We start from the raw sequence: 22,481 nt of genomic DNA, 5'->3' as shown, positions 1-22,481 counted from the left end.
TCCTATCAATCAAGGAGCAAAGTCAAAAGTTGTACAATAATTTTGGATGCTAACCCCACCCCCTCCACCAGGATGTTTGAATACAGTCACCGCTGATCTCCATCAGCAACCAGAAGATCCTAATCTCAGAGGCCCAGTAAGCTGCAGATTTGTAAATCACCAAATTGCTCCTGGGTCTGGACAGCAGCAGTGCACTTCAGATGTACTGCCCCTGCCTACAACATGAAGGTGGTGTGGGGAGGTGGGGGGGCAGGGTAGTGAGAAGGTGACTGCGACATGCAGGGGCAGGAAATTCAGCTCTACCATCTAAAAATGAAATTGTATGGTCATCCATACCACACACAGAATTTCGTTATTTTTAAAAGCTAAAATTGTTCTCAAGCAAATATATAAATCAGCTGCATTTGCTTTTGCATTCCAACCACATATTCATGTCATCACTGACACACCTATTTCTATCTCTTTGACATTATCTGACTCCACCTGCAGCCAGCTTAACGGCTGCTGAAACTCTCACCCTTGCCTTTGTTACTTGTACACATGACTATTTAAATGGTCTCCTGGCCAGCATCCCACATTCTAGGCTCTTTAAATATGATGTCATTCAAATCTCTGTTGCCTATGCCCTGATTCTCGTCAAGTACTGTTTACTCATCACCCCTGTGCTCACTGACCTAAAATGGCACCCACCTAAGCAACTGCTAGTTTTTAAACTTCTCATGCTTGTTTTCAAATCCCTCTATGACCTCACACACCACTGCCACCCCCACCCCCACCCCACCCTCAACCTCCATCTCTGTAATCTCCTCCAGTCCCAAAACCCTCTGAGGTATCTGCACTCCTCTAATTCTGGCTTCTTGAGGATCCCTACTTTTAACCCATTGGCTGCTGTGCCTTCAGCAGCCTAGGGCCTAAACTCTAGAGTTCCCTCCCTAAACCTCTCCCACTCTCCACCTCACTTTTCTTCCTTTTTGACTCTTCTGAAAACCTACCTATTTGACCAAATATCTGCCCCAATATCTTCTTATGTGGTTTGGTGTCAAGTATTATAAGGTTGTTGTGAAGTATCCTTGGAAGTTTTATTACGTTAAAGATGCTATGTGAATACAAGTTGTTGTTGATGTTGAGTATTTTTGACCTTTTTTTGGCTTTTTGTATTTCAATAACATTTGCTTGAGGGAGGTGTCCCAGGATTTTTTTTTTTTGGTATCACATGGATGGAAGGGACTGTCAGAGATTTAAGCTCCCTCAAGCTGCAAGGCATGTGACAGCTAATAGTAGTTCAGTGGAACAGAGGCTTTGAGGAATCTGAAGACTGTGGTTTAATTTCCAGAAAGAGATCAAAAATCCACAGTGCTGCCAAAACATCAACACATGGGCGTTGATGAAAGATAGAGACAGATCTAGAAGCTGGTGAGAGTTTGCATTTGAACCTGCAAACAATTGCAGAATTGGAATGTGTTCTATGGGCTGTAGTTATACAGTTTGCTCTATCGGTTTTTGAATGGTACCTGAACAATACAGAATGCAGCCAGCAACAGCCCTGTTGTGCTGCAAGCTTCTCCTTGCTGAAAATTACACCGTCCAACTGAACATCATGCAGTGAAGCTCCGCTCCACCGGCTGATAACTTCTTATTTTTCTGAGAGTGCAGATGGGTACGCCTGCTTTCTGAGAAAACCAAGAAAAAGCCACTACACTTTTAAATCTGCCTCCATTGGAATTATACTTCTACAGTTCCGAACCCAATATGTGAATAATGACATGCCTCACTTACACCAAATTTCTGCCCTGGAAAATGAACCCAATGCCATAGTGGATTTTTCATACACCTAGCCTGGTCATCAATAAATCAAACAAAATAACACTGCCTTATTTAGCAAAGGAAATAATCTGTTGAACTTTAGACTTTTGAAGGATATTCAGTAAATTGCACCACTTTAATGCCTACATCCTATGGTTACTTTTTAGACATAAGATTTTAATTGTGCTTATTAGAATTGTCAAGTTAATATTCCCTTATTCCTACTCCATGAGGCTATGTCAGTTGTTAACTTCTGAAGCCTCCAAAGAATTAATTGCAAATTGCTGGGCAGTAAAAATAAGCGCTGACTATATATCTGAGGATTTGCATTGCTGTGCACCAAAAAAACACAGTTTGATGTGGATTTTAGATGGAAAGAAAGCCAGTTACAATTGTGTAAATGAGACCATCAGACTGCAATATGAGGAATTAGAAGACTTTAAATCTTGCAGCAATATTGTAGGAAGAAGTGACAGGGAATTTATAACTCTCTTAGATAAATCCTCACATCTTCCTGTGCGTTATTTATACCAGGAACAAGATTCAATGGGGACATTTATTGTAATTGAGCCTCTGGGGGCTAAAGCAGAGCTATATTTTACCTGGTAGTTAAAAAAAAATCATTAACCTTAGAACAGCTGATGAAGATCACGCTCCAATAATAAAGTCAATGACTGCTACACAACATCAGCAGATTCCATTTCATTGACATTCCTCAGCAAGCAGCTGTTGTGAAACATTATCCTGTTGTCACATTTGAGATCTGAAGGCTGACATTAACTTTTAGCAATGGCAGAGAACAGACCGTAGAGAATCAGCCGCCCATTTACACACCTCCCCAGTTTTGCTCTTGAAGTCAGTGGAAAAGAAAATTGAGCTGGGTGAATAATTTCTGCCCAATTTGCTACTGCCTATTTATTATCACCACTAAAAGTTAAAGAGGGGAATTTTCTGGTCCTGCCATCGGCAGGTTTCGGGGCGAGCAGAAGCGGAAAATTTGGAGAGAGGCAAAAAAGTAGATTCTCGCTGCCAGGAAATCAGTTCAGAATTTTCCCACAACCACTTTCATAGCAGGCTGATGGTGGGTCGGATTCCCTGCTGATCCATGTTGACAACACCATTTGCATGCATTACATGTCATGAATGCCCATTAAATTTTCTCCCCATCAGGGCGGTTGGGAGGGAGCGGGCACGGCTGGGCACTGCCATTTTGCATGGGTGGGCCAATTAAGGCCCGCCCAGCATGACACGCACCCAGAAGTGCTGAGTGCTCAGTGTGGGCGGGGAGAGTAGGCTGAGCCGGGGCCTGCGCTCTTTCGGGCATGGGCGCGAAAGAGCGCAGAAATCTCCCTGAGGCACAGGGCTCAAGGAGATTAGTTTGATTTTTAAAAATTTTAATGAAGAAAAAAAAATTTAAGACGTCCCCTCATGTGACAGTGTCACATGAGCTGGGAGATGTCAATGAATTTTAATATAAACATTTATTTAATTTATAAACCCTTCATGAAACCTCATTCCCCCCTCATGGATGAGGTTTCATGATAAATTTGAAGCCATCTGGGCTCTTCACCTGCCCACCAACCTTAAGTTTGGATGGGCAGCTCAGTTAATGATCTTAATTGTAATCTAAATGGTCTTAATGGGCCTTTGACAGTTCAGCGAGCATGCATCCGACTCCACTGCGTGCCCGCCAAACTGAGGACCTGAATGGCCCGCGGTGATGTTGGGACGCATGCCCGATGTCACCGCGCATCATTTTACATGTCGCCGAGTGAGGCCCACCTCCACTTGCCGAACAGAAGATTTTGTCCCATGTTCTCCCTCCCAATCTTTCCAGTGGAAAAGTGGACCAGTCTGAATCACGTTTGGAAATAAGTGGCATATAGCTAGCCGCCCTCACTTCGTTTGTGACTTTGAAGTAAGAGCAGCATTCAAAGTCCACCTGCAATAGCACTGCTCCAGTTTCTCAGCATTGGCAGTGTAACGCCACACTGGTGGGGGTGTGGGGTTGGTCTGCTCATGGTGGGTCCTCCATACTCCGGGAGGAAAACACTCAGTGTGTGCAGTAGCTCTCAGACAGGGCTCTGAAACAGAAACCCGGCATTGCAACCAGCTGCTGGGGAGTTGGGGTGAGGGTAGATGATGGAGACATGGGGGTCAGTGGGGTTGGAAAGGGGTGTGGGGGAAGGATGATGGAAGGATGAGTTGCACAGAATTCTCATGGGGTGGGTTAGGAGGGAGATTCATTGAAAGACAGTCATAGACCCTGGCCTAGGGCCACGAGATTGGAATGGGAGATTAAAGGCAATTCTGGTGCCTAGTGGACCTCATAGTCAGGGTGAGAGATTAAAGGCAGTCCTGGGGCTTTGCAGGCCATGCTATAGTGCTATGCATGGCTTGCACATCATAGTCCCGCTCCAGGGAGGGACAAGGCCTGTGTACTCAATTGGGAGAAGGCACAGCTTGGCGTGCAGGGCATATTCATCATCTTACAGTTGATGGCGATGGGTCTCTCTGGCTCAGTGCTGTGAACATATAAACAAATGAATTAGGAACAGAAGTAGGCTGCTCAGCTCATGAAGCCTGTTCCGCCATTCAATAAGGTGATGACTGATCTAATTTTAACCTTATATTCCTGCCTATCCCCGATAACCTTTCATCCCCTTACTTATCAACAATCTTTCTACTTCTGCCTTAAAGATATTCAAAGATTTTGCCTCAACCACATTTTGAGGAAAAGAATTCCAAAGTTTTACAACCCTCTGTGAGAAAAACATTTTCCTCATCTCTGTCCTAAATGGGTGACCCCTTATTTTGTAACAGTGACCCCAAGTTCTAGATTCCCCCACAAGAGGAAACAACATTTCGACATTCACCCTGTCAAGACTCCTCACGATCTTAAATGTTTCAAACAAGTCGCCTCTTGCACTTCTAAACTCCTACGAATACAAGACTAGCCTGTCCAGCCTTTTCTCATTAGACAGCCAGCCCATCCCAAGTATTAATCTAGTAAACCTTCTCTGAACTGCTTCCAATACATTCACATCCTTCCTTAAGTAAGGAAACCAATATTGAACACAGTGCTTCAGATGTGGTCTCAGCAATGCCCTATATAACTGCAGCATAACCTCCCTACTCTTGTATTCAATTCCTGAGCTGCAGATGGGATGGTTATGATTAGGTGAGGCATCTGTAGCCTGTAAATGGGGAAAAAAATAATAAAGTGGGGGATACTCAAAGGTCTACTGGGGGAGCTGTCCTCTGCATGTGACCGTGCATGGAACCTTGAGGTGGGGAGAGGTGAGGGGCAGAGGGATGTCAACAGTGATGGGTTCAGCAGGGAGGGCTGGAAAGTCCAGCACAATGACAGTGGGATCTAGGATTGCATGCAGGTTGGGGCGGGGGTGGGGTTGCTGGAGAATAATCGGAGGGAGGTCTACTTTGGCCTCTTCCTTTTTATGTATTTAAAGAAGCTGTCACTGTCCGTTTTTATATTACTTGCTAGTTTACCCTCAAACTTTATTTTCTCCCTCCTTATCCTTTTTTTTGGTCATCTTTTGTTGGTTTCTAACACTTGCCAAATCCTCTGGTTTACCTCTAATCTATGCCACATTGTATGTTTTCTCTTTCAATTTGATACTACCCTTAACTTCCTTGGCTAACCATGGTTGGTTTATCCCCTTCCTAGATTCCTTCTTTCTCACTGGGATATATTCTCTTCATGAGAATCTTCAGGATGCCAATGGTCTGCTTGACGATGGACCATATCGAGCTATACGCCGTGTTGTGTCTCTCCGGCACTTTGAGGACGATGCACAGGTGTCATGAGCTATCTTTTGAGCGGATACCCATTATCCCCAAGCAGTCATCCCTGTATTCACTGAGGCCCTTCAAATATGTGAGGCACCTGGGAGTGACTCGGGGTGTATGAGTCATGGCACCTCCCAGGGTACCTGGTATAAAAGTGCATGATGTGCTTCTGATGATTGCACACCAGTTAAATGTTGATGGAGTGGAATCCTTTCCTGTTAATGAACATCAGGGGTTGGTGCCGTGGAGCTCTCAGTGCCACATGTGTGCAATTGAAAGCAACATCTACTCTAGAGAAGCCTGAGATAGCAGCAAACTCCAGAAATCTAGGAGCCTGGCTAGCTTCATTGAGTGTGAACTTCACTTAAGGACGAGCCTTACTGTAGAGGGCATCTGTCACCACCTTGATACAGTTATGTGCTGAGGACTGTGAGATACCACATAGGTCCCCTGTGCATCCCTGGAATAATGTACATTCAAAAAAAATTGAGCGCCAGGGTGACCTTCAGGGACACTGTCAAGGGATGTCCTCCCAGTTTATGGAGCATTAGATCTTCCCACAGAATGTGGCAGATACGATCCACCACATCGCATGACAAGTGCATATGTGCATGCACTGTTGTTTGCTCATCTCCAGATAGGAAAGTCTTCTTCAGTAAACCCTTAAGCACGTGGGTCACTGCCATGGGTTGGGAAAATAATAATGAGCAACCAGGAAATGGCAGATGAGTTGAATCAATACTTTGCATCAGTCTTCACGGTAGAAGACACAAATAGCATTCCAAAAATACTAAATAATCATGGGACAAAAGTGGGGGAGAAAATAAATAGAATAACTATCACTAGAGAAAAAAGTGCTAGGGGAACTAATGGGGCTAAAGCCTGATAAGTCCCCAGGACCTGATGGGTTGCATCCTCGGATATTAAAGGAAATAGCTGCAGAGATAGTGGATGCAATGGTAGTAATCTTCCAAGAATCCTTAGATTCTGGAAAAGTCCCAGAATATTGGAAAACTGCCAATGTAATGCCCTTATTCAAAAAGGGAGGGAGACAAATAACAGGTAACTATAGGCCAGCTTAGCATCTATCATTGGGAAAATGTTAGAGTCTATTACAAAGGATGTAATAGCAGAGCATTTAGAAATGCGTTATATAATTAAGCAGAGTCAGCATGGCTTCATGAAGGGGAAATCATGCTTGACAAATTTATTAGAATTATTTGAGGAGCTAACAAGCAGGATAGATAAAGGGGAACCAGTAGAAGTAATATATTTGGATTTCTAAAAGGCGTTCGATAAGGTATTGCATATAAGGCTACTTAATAAGATAAAAGCCCATGGTGTTGGGGGCAGTACATTAGCATGGATAGATGGTTGGCTACCTAATAGAAGACAGAGAGTTGGGAAAAAGGGGGCATTTTCAGGATGATAATCTGTAACTAGTGGAGTGCCACAGGGATCAGTGCTGGGGCCACAATTATTTACAATATATATTGACTGCAATGAGAGAAGTGAATGTACTATCGACAAGTTTGCGGATGACGCAAAAATAGGTGGGAAGGCAAGTGGTGAGGATGACACAAGGAGTCTACAGAGGGATATAGACAGGTTAAGTGAGTGGGCAAAAACTTGGCAGATGGAATATAATGTGGGAAAATGTGAGGTTATGCATTTTGGCAGGAAGAATAGAGGAGTTGAATATTATTTAAATGGAGAAAGACTGCAGAAAGCTACAGCACAGAGGGATTTGAGAGCCCTCGTGCATGAATCCCAAAAAGCTAACATACAAGTTCAGCAGTTAATAGGGAAGGCAAATGGAATTAAAACACAGAGATAAAAACAAAAAACTGCGGATGCTGGAAATCCAAAACAAAAACAGAATTGCCTGGAAAAACTCAGCAGGTCTGGCAGCATCGGCGGAGAAGAAAAGAGTTGACGTTTCGAGTCCTCATGACCCTTCCATAGAACTGGAATGGAAAGGCAAATGGAATGTTGGCCTTTATATCAAAAGGAATGAAGTATTAAAATAGGAAAGTCTTGCTAAAACTATACAAGGCACTAGTTAGACCACACCTAGAATACTGTGAGCAGTTTTGGTCCCCTCTAAGGAAAGATATACAGACATTGGAGGCAGTCCAGAGAGGGTTCACTAGGTTGATTCCAGGTATGGAGGGATTTTCTTATGAGAAGAGGTTGAGTAGGTTGGGCCTGTACTCATTGGAGTTTAGAAGAATGAGAGGCGACCTTATTGAAACATATAAGATTCTTAGGGGACTTGACAGAATAGATGCTGAGAGGTTGTTTCCCCTTGAGGGAGAGTCTAGGGCCAGAGGGCATAATCTCAGAGTAAGGGGTTTTTAAAACAGATGAGGAGGAACTTCTTCTCTCAGAGGGTAGTGAACCTGTGGAATTCTTCAGCATAGAGGGCTGTAGAAACTGGGTCATTAAGTATATTCAAGGCTGAGATAGACAGATTTTGAATCAGTAAGAAAATCAAGGATTATGGGGAAAAGACAGAAAAGTGAGTTGTGGATTATCAGATCAGTTATTGAATGGCGGAGCAGACTCAAAAAGCTGATTGGCCCATTTCTGCTCTTATGTCTTCTGGTCTTTTGGCCAGAATTTTGATGTTGGCGTACAAGGGCGTGCCCAACACACTGATGAGTAAAGTGAAGCATGGTAACATCAGGCATGCGTCCCAACGTCACCGCACGTCATTTACATCTTTCGTTCGGCAGTTGCACACTGCTTTGAAAGGCCTGTTAAGGCCATTAAAAAAACAATTAAAGTAATTATCAACACTGCCCATCCAATCTTAAGGTTAATGGGCAGACGAAGAGCCCAAGCAGCCTTTGTGTTTTCAGGAAACCTCATCTATGGGCGGGATGAGTTTCCTGAAGGTTTTATTAAATAAATAAATAAATATTGCATAATTCATAAACATGTCCCAGCTCATGTGTAAATAATTTTTATGTTTCTTTATTCAAAAATTTCAATATGTACTTAATCTCCTTGAGGCAGCTCTGTGCCTCAGGGAGATTTCTGCGCTCTTTCGCATACGTGTGCGAAAGAGTGCAGGCTCCGACTCTCCCTCTTCCCCCCGCCTGCATAGGTAGCACTGAGTGCTAATGGCCATGCGTCACGCTGGGTGGGCCTTAATTGGCCCGCCCACGTAAAGTGGCAATGCGGAGCTGAACATGGGCAGCGATCGGCTCCGCGCCCACTCCCGACCAGCCCACCCAACATGGGGAAAATTCTCCCCTATGATTTTAAATATGGCGGAGTTATGCAGCAGACTCCCATTGTGTTTAAAACATACTTTAAAAACATTGTAAACAGCTCAGATGTTTCTGCTGCAGTAACAGAAACAGTGCCTCTTACAGCACAGACCCAGGAATTGAATACAAAACCTTTCTAGCCTATATAGCTCAATTCCACACTGGAACCAGTCAGGGGAACCCTGATGTCTGAAATCTTATTACACAATGATAACTTTTTTCTTGATGAGGAGTGGTATAGAATGATACAGAATGAAGATAATGGCTATAAACTCAGCAAAATATGGACCACATGGAATTCAGGTAGTTTAAGTTGTTGTAGAGTTAATTGAATATCTGTCTAAATGGTCATTTTGTTTTATTACAGATTATTGTAGGTGTGATTCTTCTCTACTACCTCCTTGGAATTAGTGCCTTAATTGGAGCAACAGTAATTGCAGTGCTGGCCCCTGTTCAATATTTTGTAGCAACCAAATTCTCTCAGGCCCAGAGAAGCACTTTGGTGAGTTTCACTGAATCAAATGTTGGTTTGTTTATAGGAATTATTTATGTGGTTTTTATCCCCTCACAGCCACAAATGTTGTATTTATGCAACCAATTATGCAGGCAAGCAAGAGACCTGATCCCAAAATTATACCCATGCTGCTCTGTAACAAGCCACTCAATGGTAGGGTGAAAGTGAGTAGTACAGGTTAGACCAGCATCCAGTTCATCCATTCTGAAAGAAGGATCTTTTGTTTGGCACCTCTCTTTTAATGATGCAATCAAGAATGGAGCTGTGTTGCTTGTGCTAAACTGTGCTGTTCTATAAATCCCAATATATAGAACTAATACTGCTTATATTCCTGAGTAATAATAGAGAATAGAAGGATGTCAGTGGCTGTCAAATCCTTAAAGTTCTGAAACTACAAATTTCCTTTCATCTGTAGTTTTCTTGGTAAAACTATATAACTTTTTTAAAATTTTTTAAAATAAAATTAAGCCAATATGAAGAGGATGCAGCTGGCACAATGTACTGTATACTACCAATGTGCCATGCTTAGTACCAACGTGCCATGCCACAGAGTGTTGGGACACTTCAACATTCGCCTGAGTGCCTATTTTTAGATGAATTGCTTTGAAACCCTACCGAGTGGAAGCAAACATTTTAGCACAAGAAGGTAAAGATGGACTGATTCCAAGTCTTTTCTTACACAGCTCCTTACAGCTCCTTGTAGCTGAGAACACCTTTAGCAGAATTCTAAGGGGAGTCACCTGATTTCACTCTTGTTGTTTGTCATTCTGTAGCTTGGGGAGAAAATAAAAGTATTGAAATTCCCACCTGAATGAAACCATTAGGCCCACCCAAGTTTCTTTTTGTTTTTTTGTGAAATAATATAACACAGGGATCTACACCTTGTTAGAAATGGAAAGTAATACATTTGCTGATAAGTGGGTGGGCAAATTGAAATAAGTTTTGGACAGAAAAAGCCCATTTTCTGAGAAAATATGTTTTCAACTCCTTGACATCAATTACAAAGTGCAGGTGTTTGGGGACTGACTGGTGAGTTGGATCAGATATTAAGATAAAAATTCATCCTGGACAGTGCCACAAGTTGGGCAGAAACATGCGGTCTGCCTTTTGTATAGCCCATCCAATATTCTGTACCATTGGAATATAAGGGGCAGACCATGCAATTAAGTCTGCTTTTGACTACCATCCCAGGGTATATCAATACCCCAGTCTTTTACAGCTGAGACTATGGTTTAAAACCACTTAAAATAATGGACAAAAATCTCCTCAGTCTGTTATGTAAAATTAGTATAGTTAGTCCTAAACCAGTTTCTAGGGAGAACGGATCAACAGCATAAACTGACCTTGATTTGGCAAACATGCCAGATCTGTATTGTAGTTCACACTGCTCTAAGTCTAAAACATCTTGATGCTGCAACCCTAAAGCTCTTCACATCCAGACATCAGTTCAGGCTTCCCAGCAGCTAATTTCTTTTGTTAGAAGAGTGCAGTGCAACCATATATTTAACCGCTAACATTTAAACATTCCATCAGAAGTTTTAAAAGTTCTCAAAATCTGTGGTACAGCAGACTGGAGTTATAGCACAGCTGGCATAAACTCAAATTGGCATAAAGAGATTACCCACAACTTGATTTCAGTGCATTTGGGTGTTATATTAGTTTTTTTTGTGTGTGTGTAAACTCAGGAAACACACTGTGAATCTATATGAAAATGGCAGCGTTACTATATCGTAAACATCCTATGTAAAATGAGTTTGAGCCCCCTCTCCCTACCTCTGTAACCTCCTCCAGCTATACAACCCTTAAAGGACTGTATATTCACCAATGTGACCTCTTGCGCAGCCCTGACTTCCTTCACTGAATCACTGGTGGCAGTACTTTCAGTTGGCTAGGCTATTGACTCTGGAATTCCATCCCTAAACTGTTCTACCAATCTATCTCTCTCTCCTACTTTAAGACAATCCTTAAAACCTACCTCTTTGACCAAATATTTGGTCAGCTACCCTAATGTCTCCTTCTATAACTTTGTGTCAATTTTTGTCTGATTATGCTCCTGAGGACATTTTGCTACTTTTAAGGTACTTTATATATGCAGATTGTTGTTCTGTGTCGTTGAGTAAATCTGAGCACAATTCCCGACTGGCAGAGCAAAATGCTACACAGAATTAACAAAAATTGAAATTCATCTCATTGAGAGAGATCAGTACAGTGTGTGAACTAAGAGAGAGTACTGGTGCTTTTAAAGCACATTCCTCTTCTTAGGCTAAAGCACATAGTTTGAGCAGAATGGAGAAAGTTATATTTTTGCATATACCGATGGAACATTGGAATGCTTGGTGCTGATGTTTGTTACCGAATGGAAATGTGCTCCATTCTCCAACAATGATTTTTCTATCCTACATTAGCAAAATTAAATAATGAACTTGAAAGAAAAGGACAGTATCTTATACAGTGAGGTAATCATCAGGGCTGACAGACTGTTGTTCTGGTTCTTAGATGTTCCTGTTAGATTAATTTGCCCTTCTTCAAGTCCAAATGTTGGTTTTCTTTCCTTTTGCAGGATTATTCAAGTGAGCGCTTGCGGAAAACTAATGAACTGCTACGAGGAATCAAATTACTTAAGCTCTATGCTTGGGAGCAAATCTTCCATAAAAGTGTGGAAGAGACTCGACACAAGGAACTAACAAGTCTCAAGTCTTTTGCCCTCTATACATCCATATCTAGTAAGAATCAATTTACTTTTATTTTAAAAAGTGCAATATCAGTTTGATGTTTGCTTATGTTAAGCTGTCTTGTGCTTATTGAATGTGTTGGATTTGTTTCATTTGCTTTACACTTTGTATAACCAGAAGAGGTCATGCAATCATAACAAGATACTTTTTACAAAAGGGAAGCAAACTGCATAATAAGGTTTAATTAAAGTTTAATGTGTGGTTCCTTCTCCTTAGCAGAGATTAAGTGGTTGAGAAATAATTTATTCTATAGTTATTGAAGAGTTAGTTATGAATGATGATTTGAACAGAACAGAGTTCTAGAAGGACATAAAGAATAAACTAATCTGACAATAAAGATGTCAAAATTAATTATATATATTCTTCTTGTACATAAACGTGTCACCGAGCAAGATGCCTTTCAACTTGTTTCACAGTGCCCCAACATCTGATCAATTCTGTAAGAAACTTGTGGATTCAAAGTGATTTCTTTTTATAATATTTCTTACGATCATCATGCTGAAAATATCTTCCCGCCTTGCAAAAGATCAAACATTTTAAACAAAGTTTGTTGAATCCTACTTATTGTTTCCTGTTAATAACAGCCATAACAATTAAACCTAAGTTGTTTTCTTTATGGCCCAGCAATGGGGAATTGCATGCAGATATATCTCTGATTGTCATGGAGCTCTGCTTCAGAGACCGTAGATGGGAAGCCATTTGAGTGGGGGAGGGAGGGCACAAAGGAATGTAGCGGTAGTAGGAGACAGTATAGTAAGGGGGATTGACACTGTTCTTTTGATAAGGGGGGAAAAATTAGAATGAGAGAGTAAGCTAGCTAACAATATAAAGATGGAAAGCAAGATTTTCTATAGATATTTAAATAAAAGATCTCTGACATCTTCCAGAGTTCAAAGAGGCTGCAGGGCTGGCTCCTTGGGGACAAAGGATATCCACAGCAATCTGGTTTACTCTTAACAGTCCTCTGAAATGGCTGAGCAAGCCACTCAGATAATGTTGGCATGCCAGAATTCAAGAGCAATTAGGGATGAGCAACAAATGCTGGCCTTGCCAGCAATGCCTACATCTCATGAAAGAATAGAGAGGAAAAAAATTTACATAAATGATCTGAACCCAGAAATCCAAAGTACAATTTCAAAATTGGCCGACAACACCAAATTGATAGGTATACTTAATACAGAGGAAAACTGTGACAAAATACAGGAATATGTTAATAAACTTGCAGAATGGAATTGGCAAATGACCTTCAATATAACTAAATGTGAGGTGGTATATTTTATTAGGGAGAATAAGGAGGCCAACTCCCTTGGAAAATAAGTGTCCAAAAATGAAGTAGAGGAACAGAGAAATCTAAGGTACAGATATACAAATCGCGAGAAGCAGTAATGCAGATTTATATAGCCGTTAAAAATCAAATAAATCACTCGTGTTCATTCCTTTAGGAATAAAATTGAAAAGCACAGAAATTATGTTAAACTTGTGTTAGCCCACATTTGGGGCACTGTAAACAGTTCTGGTGTCCATATTATAAAGAGGTTATGGAGGTACTGGAGTAAGTGTACAAGGGACTTACAAGAATGATACCAGAGTTCAGAGGTTATACCTATCAGGAAAGATTGAACAAGCTGAGGCTGTTTTCTTTAAAAAAAAAGAGGACTGAGAGGTTACCTAATAGAGGTCTTTAGCATTATGAGAGACTTTTATAGGGTGGACGTAGAAAGGATGCAGATGAAACATGACCTAGGGGTCATAAATAAAAGATAAACTCTATTAAATCCAGGAGTTCAGGAGAACTTCCTTTACTCAGAGAGTGGTTTGAATGTGGAAATTGCTGCCACAAGTTGGGGCAACTAGTATTTAAGGAAATGCTTGACTAAACACATGAAGAAGAAAGGAATAGTAGGCTATGTCACTCGGCTTATATGAAGAAGGGCGGAAGAAGGCTTGTGTGGCATATGGTCCTGTTGGGCTGAATGGCCTGTTTCTGATTTGTAAATATTATGCGATATCTATTACACATAGAGATAAGGCTTTAATAGTTTCTCTGATATACCCAGTCCCTGTGTAGTCAGTGCAATATCTCATATCATATCTAGCCTATTGTATATGGACCTGCTGAGTGAGCCAGCAACTTACGCTTTCCTCATAACAACACATACTGGACAGCCTATTCGTCCCAGTAGTTTGTTGCGATCTTCGAAAATTACTTCTCAAAAATTACTTTCTTACTGATGTTAAAGAATTGTTTTGTTTGGAAAATTGAAATTTCAAGCAAATAAGTGATTCCAAACTTTACCAAGGCCCCAAATAAAGGTACATTGCGAGATAACTTTCAGCCAATACTTTGATCAAACTCACAGGTGAAGAATGCAAGGTACTGCACCAAAATGAACCCAAAATATCAGTGAGCACGTATTGACCTGTCTACACTCGTAAGTACTAAAAGCTAATCGTACCAATCATCGGTTATGCCTGTGCTGCTTCTAATTTTCCAGAGTTTGCTGCAGTGTATTCAAATGACAAATCCAGCAAGTTTTCAAGTAAGACAACATCAAAATACTGTGGTTACTAGAAATCCAAAATAAAAACTGAACATGCTGCAAATATTCAGCAGGTCAGGCATCAGCTGAGGAGAAAGAAATAGAATTAATGTTTCAGGTCAATAACCTTTCATCATAACTGGGAAAAGTTAGAAATAAAATAGGTTGTAAGCAGGTGAAATGGAGGAGGGTGGAGAAATAACAAAACGTCTGTCCTTTTACCTCCTCTCTCTTCATCCAAGACCCAATATTCCTTCCAGGTAAAACAGCAACTTACACTGTTTCAATTTAGTATACTGTATTTACTGCTCACTGTGGTGTGCTCTACATTGGGGAGACCAAACGCAGATTGGCTGACCACTTTGCAGAGCAACATGTTTTAGTCTGCAGTCATGTCCCTGAGCTTTTGGTCATCTGTCATTTTAATTCTCCAGTTTACTCTCACGATAACCTCTCTCTCTATTCTCTGCATCCTGCAGTGTCCCAATGAAGGTCAACGTAAGTGTGAGGAATAGCACCTCATGTTTCCATTAGCGACTTTACAGCCTTTTGGATTCAATACTGAGTTCAAAAATTTCAGGTCATGGCCTGAAATTCACCTGCTTACAACCTACTATATTTCTAACTTTTCCCAGTTCTAATGAAAGGTTATTGACCTGAAACATTAATTCTATTTCTCTCTCCTCAGCTGTTGCCTGACCTGCTGAATATTTGCAGCATGTTCAGTTTTTATTTCGGATTTCCAGCATCCACAGTATTTTGCTTTTGTATTACTTGAAAACTTGCTGGATTTGTCATCTCCTGCCCTTGCATGGAGAGGTGCTATGAGAAGGAGAGGTGGTGCTGGAGCATTGAGGAGTGGATCAGGTTGTCACAGAGGGAACAGTCTCTTCAGAGTGCTGAAAGGAGGGGAAGATATGTTTTGTAGTAGCTTCATAGTGGAGATGGTGGAAATGGTGGAGGATGATCCTTTGCATAACAAGACTGGTGGGGTGAAAGGTGAAGACAAGGGGAACTCTATTGTGGTTCTGGCAGGGAAGGAAAGGGGTAAGAGCAGAAATATGAGCAATGGAATGTTCATGGTTGAGGGCCCTGTCAACCATGGTGGGGGAATCTTCAGCTGAGGAAAATGGAAGACATATCAGAAGCACTAGCAAAGAAGGTTGCATCTTCAAGATAGACGAGATGGGGACAGAGAAGCTGGGAGAATGGAATGGAGTCCTTACAGGAAACAGGGTGTCGGGAAGTATAGTCAAGGTAGCTGTAGGAGTCAGTGGGCTTATAGTGAATATTCATTAATATTCCCCAGAAATGGAGATGGAGAAGTCGAGGAAGGGAGGGAAGAGTTGGAGATGGACCAGGTGAAGGTAAGAGAAGGGTGGAAATTGGAAGCAAAGTTGATAAAACGTTCCTATTCAGGCTGAGAACACTGCAGGATGCAGAGGATAAAGAGAGAGGTTAGTGTGAGAGTAAACTGGAGAATTAAAATGACAGATGACCAAAAGCTCGGGGTCATGATTGCAGACTAAAACACGATGCTTTGCAAAGTTGTCAGCCAATCCCCAGTGTAGACCACACTACATAGTGATCATCAATACAGTCATCAAGATGCCAAAAAAGAGCTAAGGGAGGGGGGTCTGAGTTGGGTTAGAACACGGAACGTTCCACATATCCCACAAAGAGTAAAGCAAAGGTGGGACCCAAGTAGGTACCCATGGCAACATCTTATATTTTGGAAGAAATGAGTTGAGTTAAAAGAGAAGTTGTTCAATATGACAACAACCTCAACCAGGCAGAATGATTGTGGTGGTGGATGGAGAGCCCTGAGACCGTCCTTGTGGGGGTTGGAGGTGTTGGGAATTGGGGCGTTCGCAGTGCAGAGATGCCGGTTAGGGCCAGCAAATTGTTTTAGAGTAAGTTTGCGATGGCGAGATCAGTGTGCAGAAAGGCAAAATCAATCTACCTGGCTATGTGGAAAATTGCCCAGGTATGCCCTGTACACAAAAAGCAGGACATACCCAACCTGGCCAATTACCACCCCATCAGTCTACTCTCCATCATCAGTAAAGTGATGGAAGGAGTCATCAACAGTGCTAACAAGCGACACTTGCTTAGCAATAACCTGCTCACTGATGCTCAGTTTGGGTTCCGCCAGGATCACTCAGCTCCTGACCTCATTACAGCCTTGGTTCAAACATGGACAAAAGAGCTGAACTCCAGAGGTTAACTGAGAGTGACTGCCTTGACATCAAAGCAGCAGTTGAATGAGTATTGCATCAAGGAGCCCAAGCAAAACTGGAGTCAATGGAAATCAGAGGAAAACTCTCCGCTGGTCGGAGTCATACCTAGCACAAAGGAAGATGGTTGTGGGTGGTGAATCATCTCAGCTCTAGACATCACTGCAAGAGTTCCTCAGGGTAGTGTCCCAGGCCCAACCATCTTCAGCTGCTTCATCAATGACCTGCCTTCCATCATAAGGTCAGAAATGGAGATGTTCACTGATAATTGCACAATGTTCAGCAGAATTCTCAACTCCTCAGGTATTGAAGCAGTCCATGTCCAAATGCAGCAAGACCTGGACAATTTCTAGGCTTGAGCTGACAAAGCAAGTGGCAAGTAACATTCATGCCACACAAGTGTCAGGCAATGACCATCTCCAGCAAGAGAGAATCTAACTATTGGCCTTTGAATGGCAATACACTATCAACATCCTGGGATTTAACATTGACCAGAAGCTGAAAGGGACTAGCCATATAAATACTGTGGCTATAAGAACAGGTCAGAGGCTAGGAATCCTGTGGTGAGTAACTCACCTCCTGACTCCCAAAGCCTGTCCATCATCTACAAGGCACAAGTCAGGAGTGTGATGGAATACTCCCCACTTGCCTGGATGAGTGCATCTCCAACAGCACTCAAGAAGAGGGGCACCATCCAGGACAAAGCAGCTCGCTTGATTTGTACACCTTCCACAAACATTCACTCCATCCACCACCAATGCACAGTAGCAGCAGTGTATGCCATCTACAAGATGCACTGCAGCAACTCACCAAGGCTCCTTAGACAGCACCTTCCAAACCCACAACCACTTTCATCTAGAAGCCCAAGGGCAACAGACACATGGGAACACCACCACCTGGAAGTTCCCCTCCAAGCCACACACTGTCCTGACTTGGAAATATATCAATGTTGCTTCACTGTCACTGGGTCAAAATCCTGGAATTCCCTCCCTAACTGCACTGTGGGTGTACCTACACCACATGGACTGCAGCGGTTCAAGAAGGCAGCTCACCACAACTTTCTCAAGGGCAATTAAGGTTGGGCAACAAATGCTGGCCCAGCTAGAGATGCCAATATCCCATGAATGAATTTTTAAAAAACTCCCGATCTGCAACTGTTCTATTTTTCCGTCCTCATCAGTGGAACTGTACTTCTCTGATAGTGAACACACTTGCAGTTCGTATACTAATTCAAATAATGAAAACCCTGCAGATTCATGGGCACCTCCCTGTAAGTAAATCATAAACATAACATTTTATCTAGCCTTAAGTGTTTAGCATATGAGGGTAGCATATTGTCAAATTGGCAATAAGCTCCTCTACCAGCTCATTCATTTGAGAATTGTATGAGTTAGATCAAAATTGCTTTATTTGGTACTTTCAGCATAATTGAGTGACTAGCTAAGGCTTAAAATTTGATTCGTGGTCAGGCAGAACCTCTTTTGGCAGCCAACTCAAGTCAACATTTGTAGCAATGTGTAGACCACAGATCTGCACTCATGAATGCAAGAGCAAGTCGGTGGAATTGGCTCAGTCATATTGCTGATGATAGCTAGTTTTTTCATCTGGTGTTTCACAAAGTATAGATTTGGGAGAAACCTCCTAATCAAATACCCAGAGTTTTTCTCATTTGGACACCTCACACTCAAAGATTGAATTTCCACAAATGTTCTCCCAATCGTCTGTTGTAACTCCATCTGGACAGGAAGATTATATATCCGTAACAGAGTTCGCCTAACTTTCTACTTTGATAAGTCCGGAGGACATACAATTCTTCAAATCGTTACTATAAATACTGGTATAAAGGTTGAATTTTTGAGCTGAAGCTTTTAGGTCAATAGTCATGGAGTCAACTTTTACATAGGTAATATTTTTGAAGGACTGGCATATGTGCTTGATTTGGGCCAAAATGACTGGATAACTTGACCTCTAGTGATCAGGAAGCTGAGGTATTGCTAAATTAATTTCAACAATTTTTCATCCATTATAAAAGACAGCTGAAACCTGTTAAATAAACCTTTTAAATATGACCCTCTGCTCAATATTCTTAAACATAAACTGATGCAAACAAAACCTAACCTGTAATTGTATTTCTACTGCATTTTATAAAACTATTCTTCCTTTTCTATAATGTTTGAGTGATATTATAGTGAGCCTACCTTCTCCTGTTGCACTATGCAAAGTTCCAATATTCTCTCCGCTTTTCAAAAGAAAATAAATCAGCATTTCTAATCTCAGCCACTAACCCATCACTGTAATTATCTCCAACTTTTATGATTACTGGGAATTATTTTTTGCTATCATTGAGAAGTATTTGATTGGTTTCACTCTTTCCTTTCCAATTGTAGCCTGAGCATTTAAAGCAATGGCTTCTCTCTCCCCAGTCGCACATTCCCTTTGGTTCTGTAATTTTTGGGCTTTGATCCCTGAAAAACTAGGGTTGAGTTTTACACGAGTACATATGATACATAAAGGTAGTATACATGTGTCATGGTGCTGTACTTGATGCATGTTTGTGTGACATTGCAAGATTGAATCAGTGAGGGATACAAAAAAAAGGATGGTGTCACTCAAGTCTTAAAATTCACCTTACTTCACTTGCTTTGTGCTTTAATTTCCAATGATTTTGACAATTGCCTTTTTGAACGTATGCGTTTCTTCTCCCTCCTGATACACGTCAGCACCTCCTCCAAGTGGAGAAGTTGCCTAGAATTTCTGCAATCATCTGTCATAACTTCAATGGAAGATGGGTGGAAGCCCTGGAGAAAGGCCATAAATTATAATTAACATTGCTTCTCCGGGGCTTCCGTCTATATTCTGTCAAAATTATGGTGGAGTAATAGCACAGAAATTCTACCTCCCATAGTGTTGAAATGTCAGACGTCTCAAGGGTACATGCAATGACATCGAAGTGCTAATCCTAGCATCCCAGTGTGTGTTTATGTAAAGGAACAAATGAACAAGACGTGTGCAGCTAGGTTTTATTGGAAGAATTCATTTATGACAAGTATGGCATGATTGCCAATTGTGACTTTATGATTGAAAGTGCTTCAGTCTACAATATGGGCTCACATATTGAATAACGAAAGAATTGTGAGGTTATCTGAACACATTGCATTCAGCAGCAGTCAATGTTTCACAATTTGTGAGGCAATTTTTATGTATCATGCCTATTTTTCCAATCTATTTGTAACTTGGTTTGTTTTAGCTTGGCAAATATTTTGATACCTGAAAATAGCTTGTACATCTGTCTCTATGTGCACTACACTGTGATTTTGACATTCACAATAATCATCACCTAGGCACTTTTGACTCTGAAACCCAAAGTGCCTAGGCAAAAACATTTCAATACTTAGGGTAGGAATTTGAACTGCCTGCCTTTCTACTACTACAGAACCCACCAAGAAGTGGTAGGTAGCATAAGAGAAACCTATTGTAATTCACCAAGGAAATGCACGAATGATAAACAAAATGTTACATTATGCTGTTAAGTTTATTTTTCTTACAATAACATATAAAATTTATTGCCTAACACCATTTCTACATCTTGCTTATTACTGTATCCTGAGGGTCAATTTGCCCTTTCATTTCTTTCATGATATTACATGACAGGACCTATTATCAGATGTGCATTGGGTGGATGTGTGGTTGAAAGATTCTTTAGTGCAAAGAGAAGGTGCAAGATGTTGGTACTGGTGCTGGAGGTGGGCCAAAGGATTTCATTTGTGATGTTTTCCTGTGCGAGTCACCACTTGCTGAATTTTTGAGCTTTTAGGACATCCATGGCACCCCAGGCAGTAATGTATGTAGTTAGGAAATGGTGCCCCATCTTAGTATTCCTCCACCTCAATATTCTCTTTATCTGAAGATGAGTGATGAGTGCCTTCATTCACCTCCAGCTGCAATGATCTTGTTGCACGATATTATGAAAGACACAGCACACCACTATTATTCCGTACTACCTCACTGTGAGTACCGATGAGCCCTTCCAGACCTACCTGGGCACCTAAAGTGCATTCTCAACATTCCATTGGCTTCCTTCATGATGCACCTGGTGGACACATGGGTCTGGTTGGAATACTCCTGCTCCTCACAGGTGCTATGAGCTAGGTTTGAAAAGGACATCCTTTGCCTCCTATTTATCAGCCCTTAAGTCAGCTAGCTCGAATGAAAAGCTCTGGAATGTCCAACTGCCCCAGTATGAAAACACCATGGTGCACACCAGCATGAACCTCTTCTTGAGGTTCTACGCCTCTGCACTGATATAGTAATATCCCTTGTCATTGATAAAAACTCATGGTTGCTATGGCAGCACTCAGATTGACACATGTCTGCAATAGATTGCATCCCTTACCTTCAGCAGAACTGAAAGCTGTTTTAACTCTTTGTTTGCTGATCCTAAACAGCAAAGTACACTAACATAGTTGTGTATAAATCCACATTCCCACTCACTCTTGCCACAATGGTGTCTCCTGTGTCCTCAACCCCTCCCTTGTGCATTTCCCTCCTGTGCACCTGCTAGTCTCACCACAGTATGTCATTGCTGCCCTGAATGATAATAATCTTCCTATTCTGATGTGTTGTCATAAACATTCAAGGCACCTCCCATCCCCTTTGAAAGCCTCCAAAGTTTTCTCATACCTGTAAGACGACAAGCACCCTCTGGTAAGCATTCATGAGAAAGAATTGACAAATCAGTTGTAAGAATTCAGCATTTATTAAGTTCAGGTTATCTGGATTTGATGAGGCTCCATGAGATTCCTTTTTACCGGTCAGTTTTCCAAGGCCCAGGGAACCGGTGCTGGAGACAGAGGAATGTTAAAATTCTGTGAAAAGGCTTTCATTTGCACTCAGTTATCACCTTAAACAATGTCTTCATTTCCCAGCTGCCTGAGCTCATGCGCAGTTTCTGGTGAACAGATTACTCCCTGCAGCCAAACACTCTCAACAAAACCTATAAGTCAGGTTGCGGTTGTGATTATTTTTTTCTCCAAATTTAACTGTGCATCCAATCCTAACCAATGTTACCTGTAGCTTCTATTTACTGTGTGCAGCCTGACTGTTGCACCTAGCAGTCCTGTTAAGATTACCCAATGTGTGTGACACATTAGTACCTGATTGGCATAATCCTGACTGTTGCGCAGCTGCACACTTGCGTAGTCCAGAGGGAACATTATCCTCTTGCCCACACGTTCCTGCCTGTTAAATTTTTCCCTCAAATTAATTTTAGCCATTAATTTTGTAAGACAAAGGAAAGTCCAGGTTTGTGAAACTGATCTAAAGCAAAATGTGATTCAATGTAGTTTCGCACTGCACCGGGGTAAATAGGAAAAACTCAAGGGGGAGAATTTTCCGGGGGTTTCTGCGGGAGCAGGTGCGGGTGTGCACGCAGCCAGTCACCCCCCATGATCGTCTGGGCGCCGCCATTTTACGTGGGCGGGCCAATTAAGGCTTGCCCAGCGTGACGTGCACCTGGAAGCGCTGAGCGCTCCCCGTGTGGGTGGGGGGTGTTCCCTGAGTCGGGGCCT

General features: G+C 41.8%; 1 protein-coding gene across 1 annotated transcript in view; it reads left to right on the top strand.

The window, feature by feature from the left end:
• The window catches only part of abcc8 (ATP-binding cassette, sub-family C (CFTR/MRP), member 8), a 309,145-nt gene that overhangs the window by 125,112 nt on the left and 161,552 nt on the right, over window positions 1-22,481 (top strand). Inside the window, exons 10-11 of the mRNA XM_041198027.1 lie at window positions 9,259-9,393; window positions 11,966-12,128. Coding sequence (XP_041053961.1) covers window positions 9,259-9,393; window positions 11,966-12,128 — 298 coding nt within the window. The remainder of the gene's footprint in view (window positions 1-9,258; window positions 9,394-11,965; window positions 12,129-22,481) is intronic.

The sequence above is a fragment of the Carcharodon carcharias genome, chromosome 10 (assembly GCF_017639515.1).
Source record: "Carcharodon carcharias isolate sCarCar2 chromosome 10, sCarCar2.pri, whole genome shotgun sequence".
Taxonomy (NCBI): Eukaryota; Metazoa; Chordata; class Chondrichthyes; order Lamniformes; family Lamnidae; genus Carcharodon; species Carcharodon carcharias.
The sequence above is the reverse complement of the archived record's forward strand: the minus strand, read 5'-3'. Positions and strand labels throughout refer to the sequence as shown.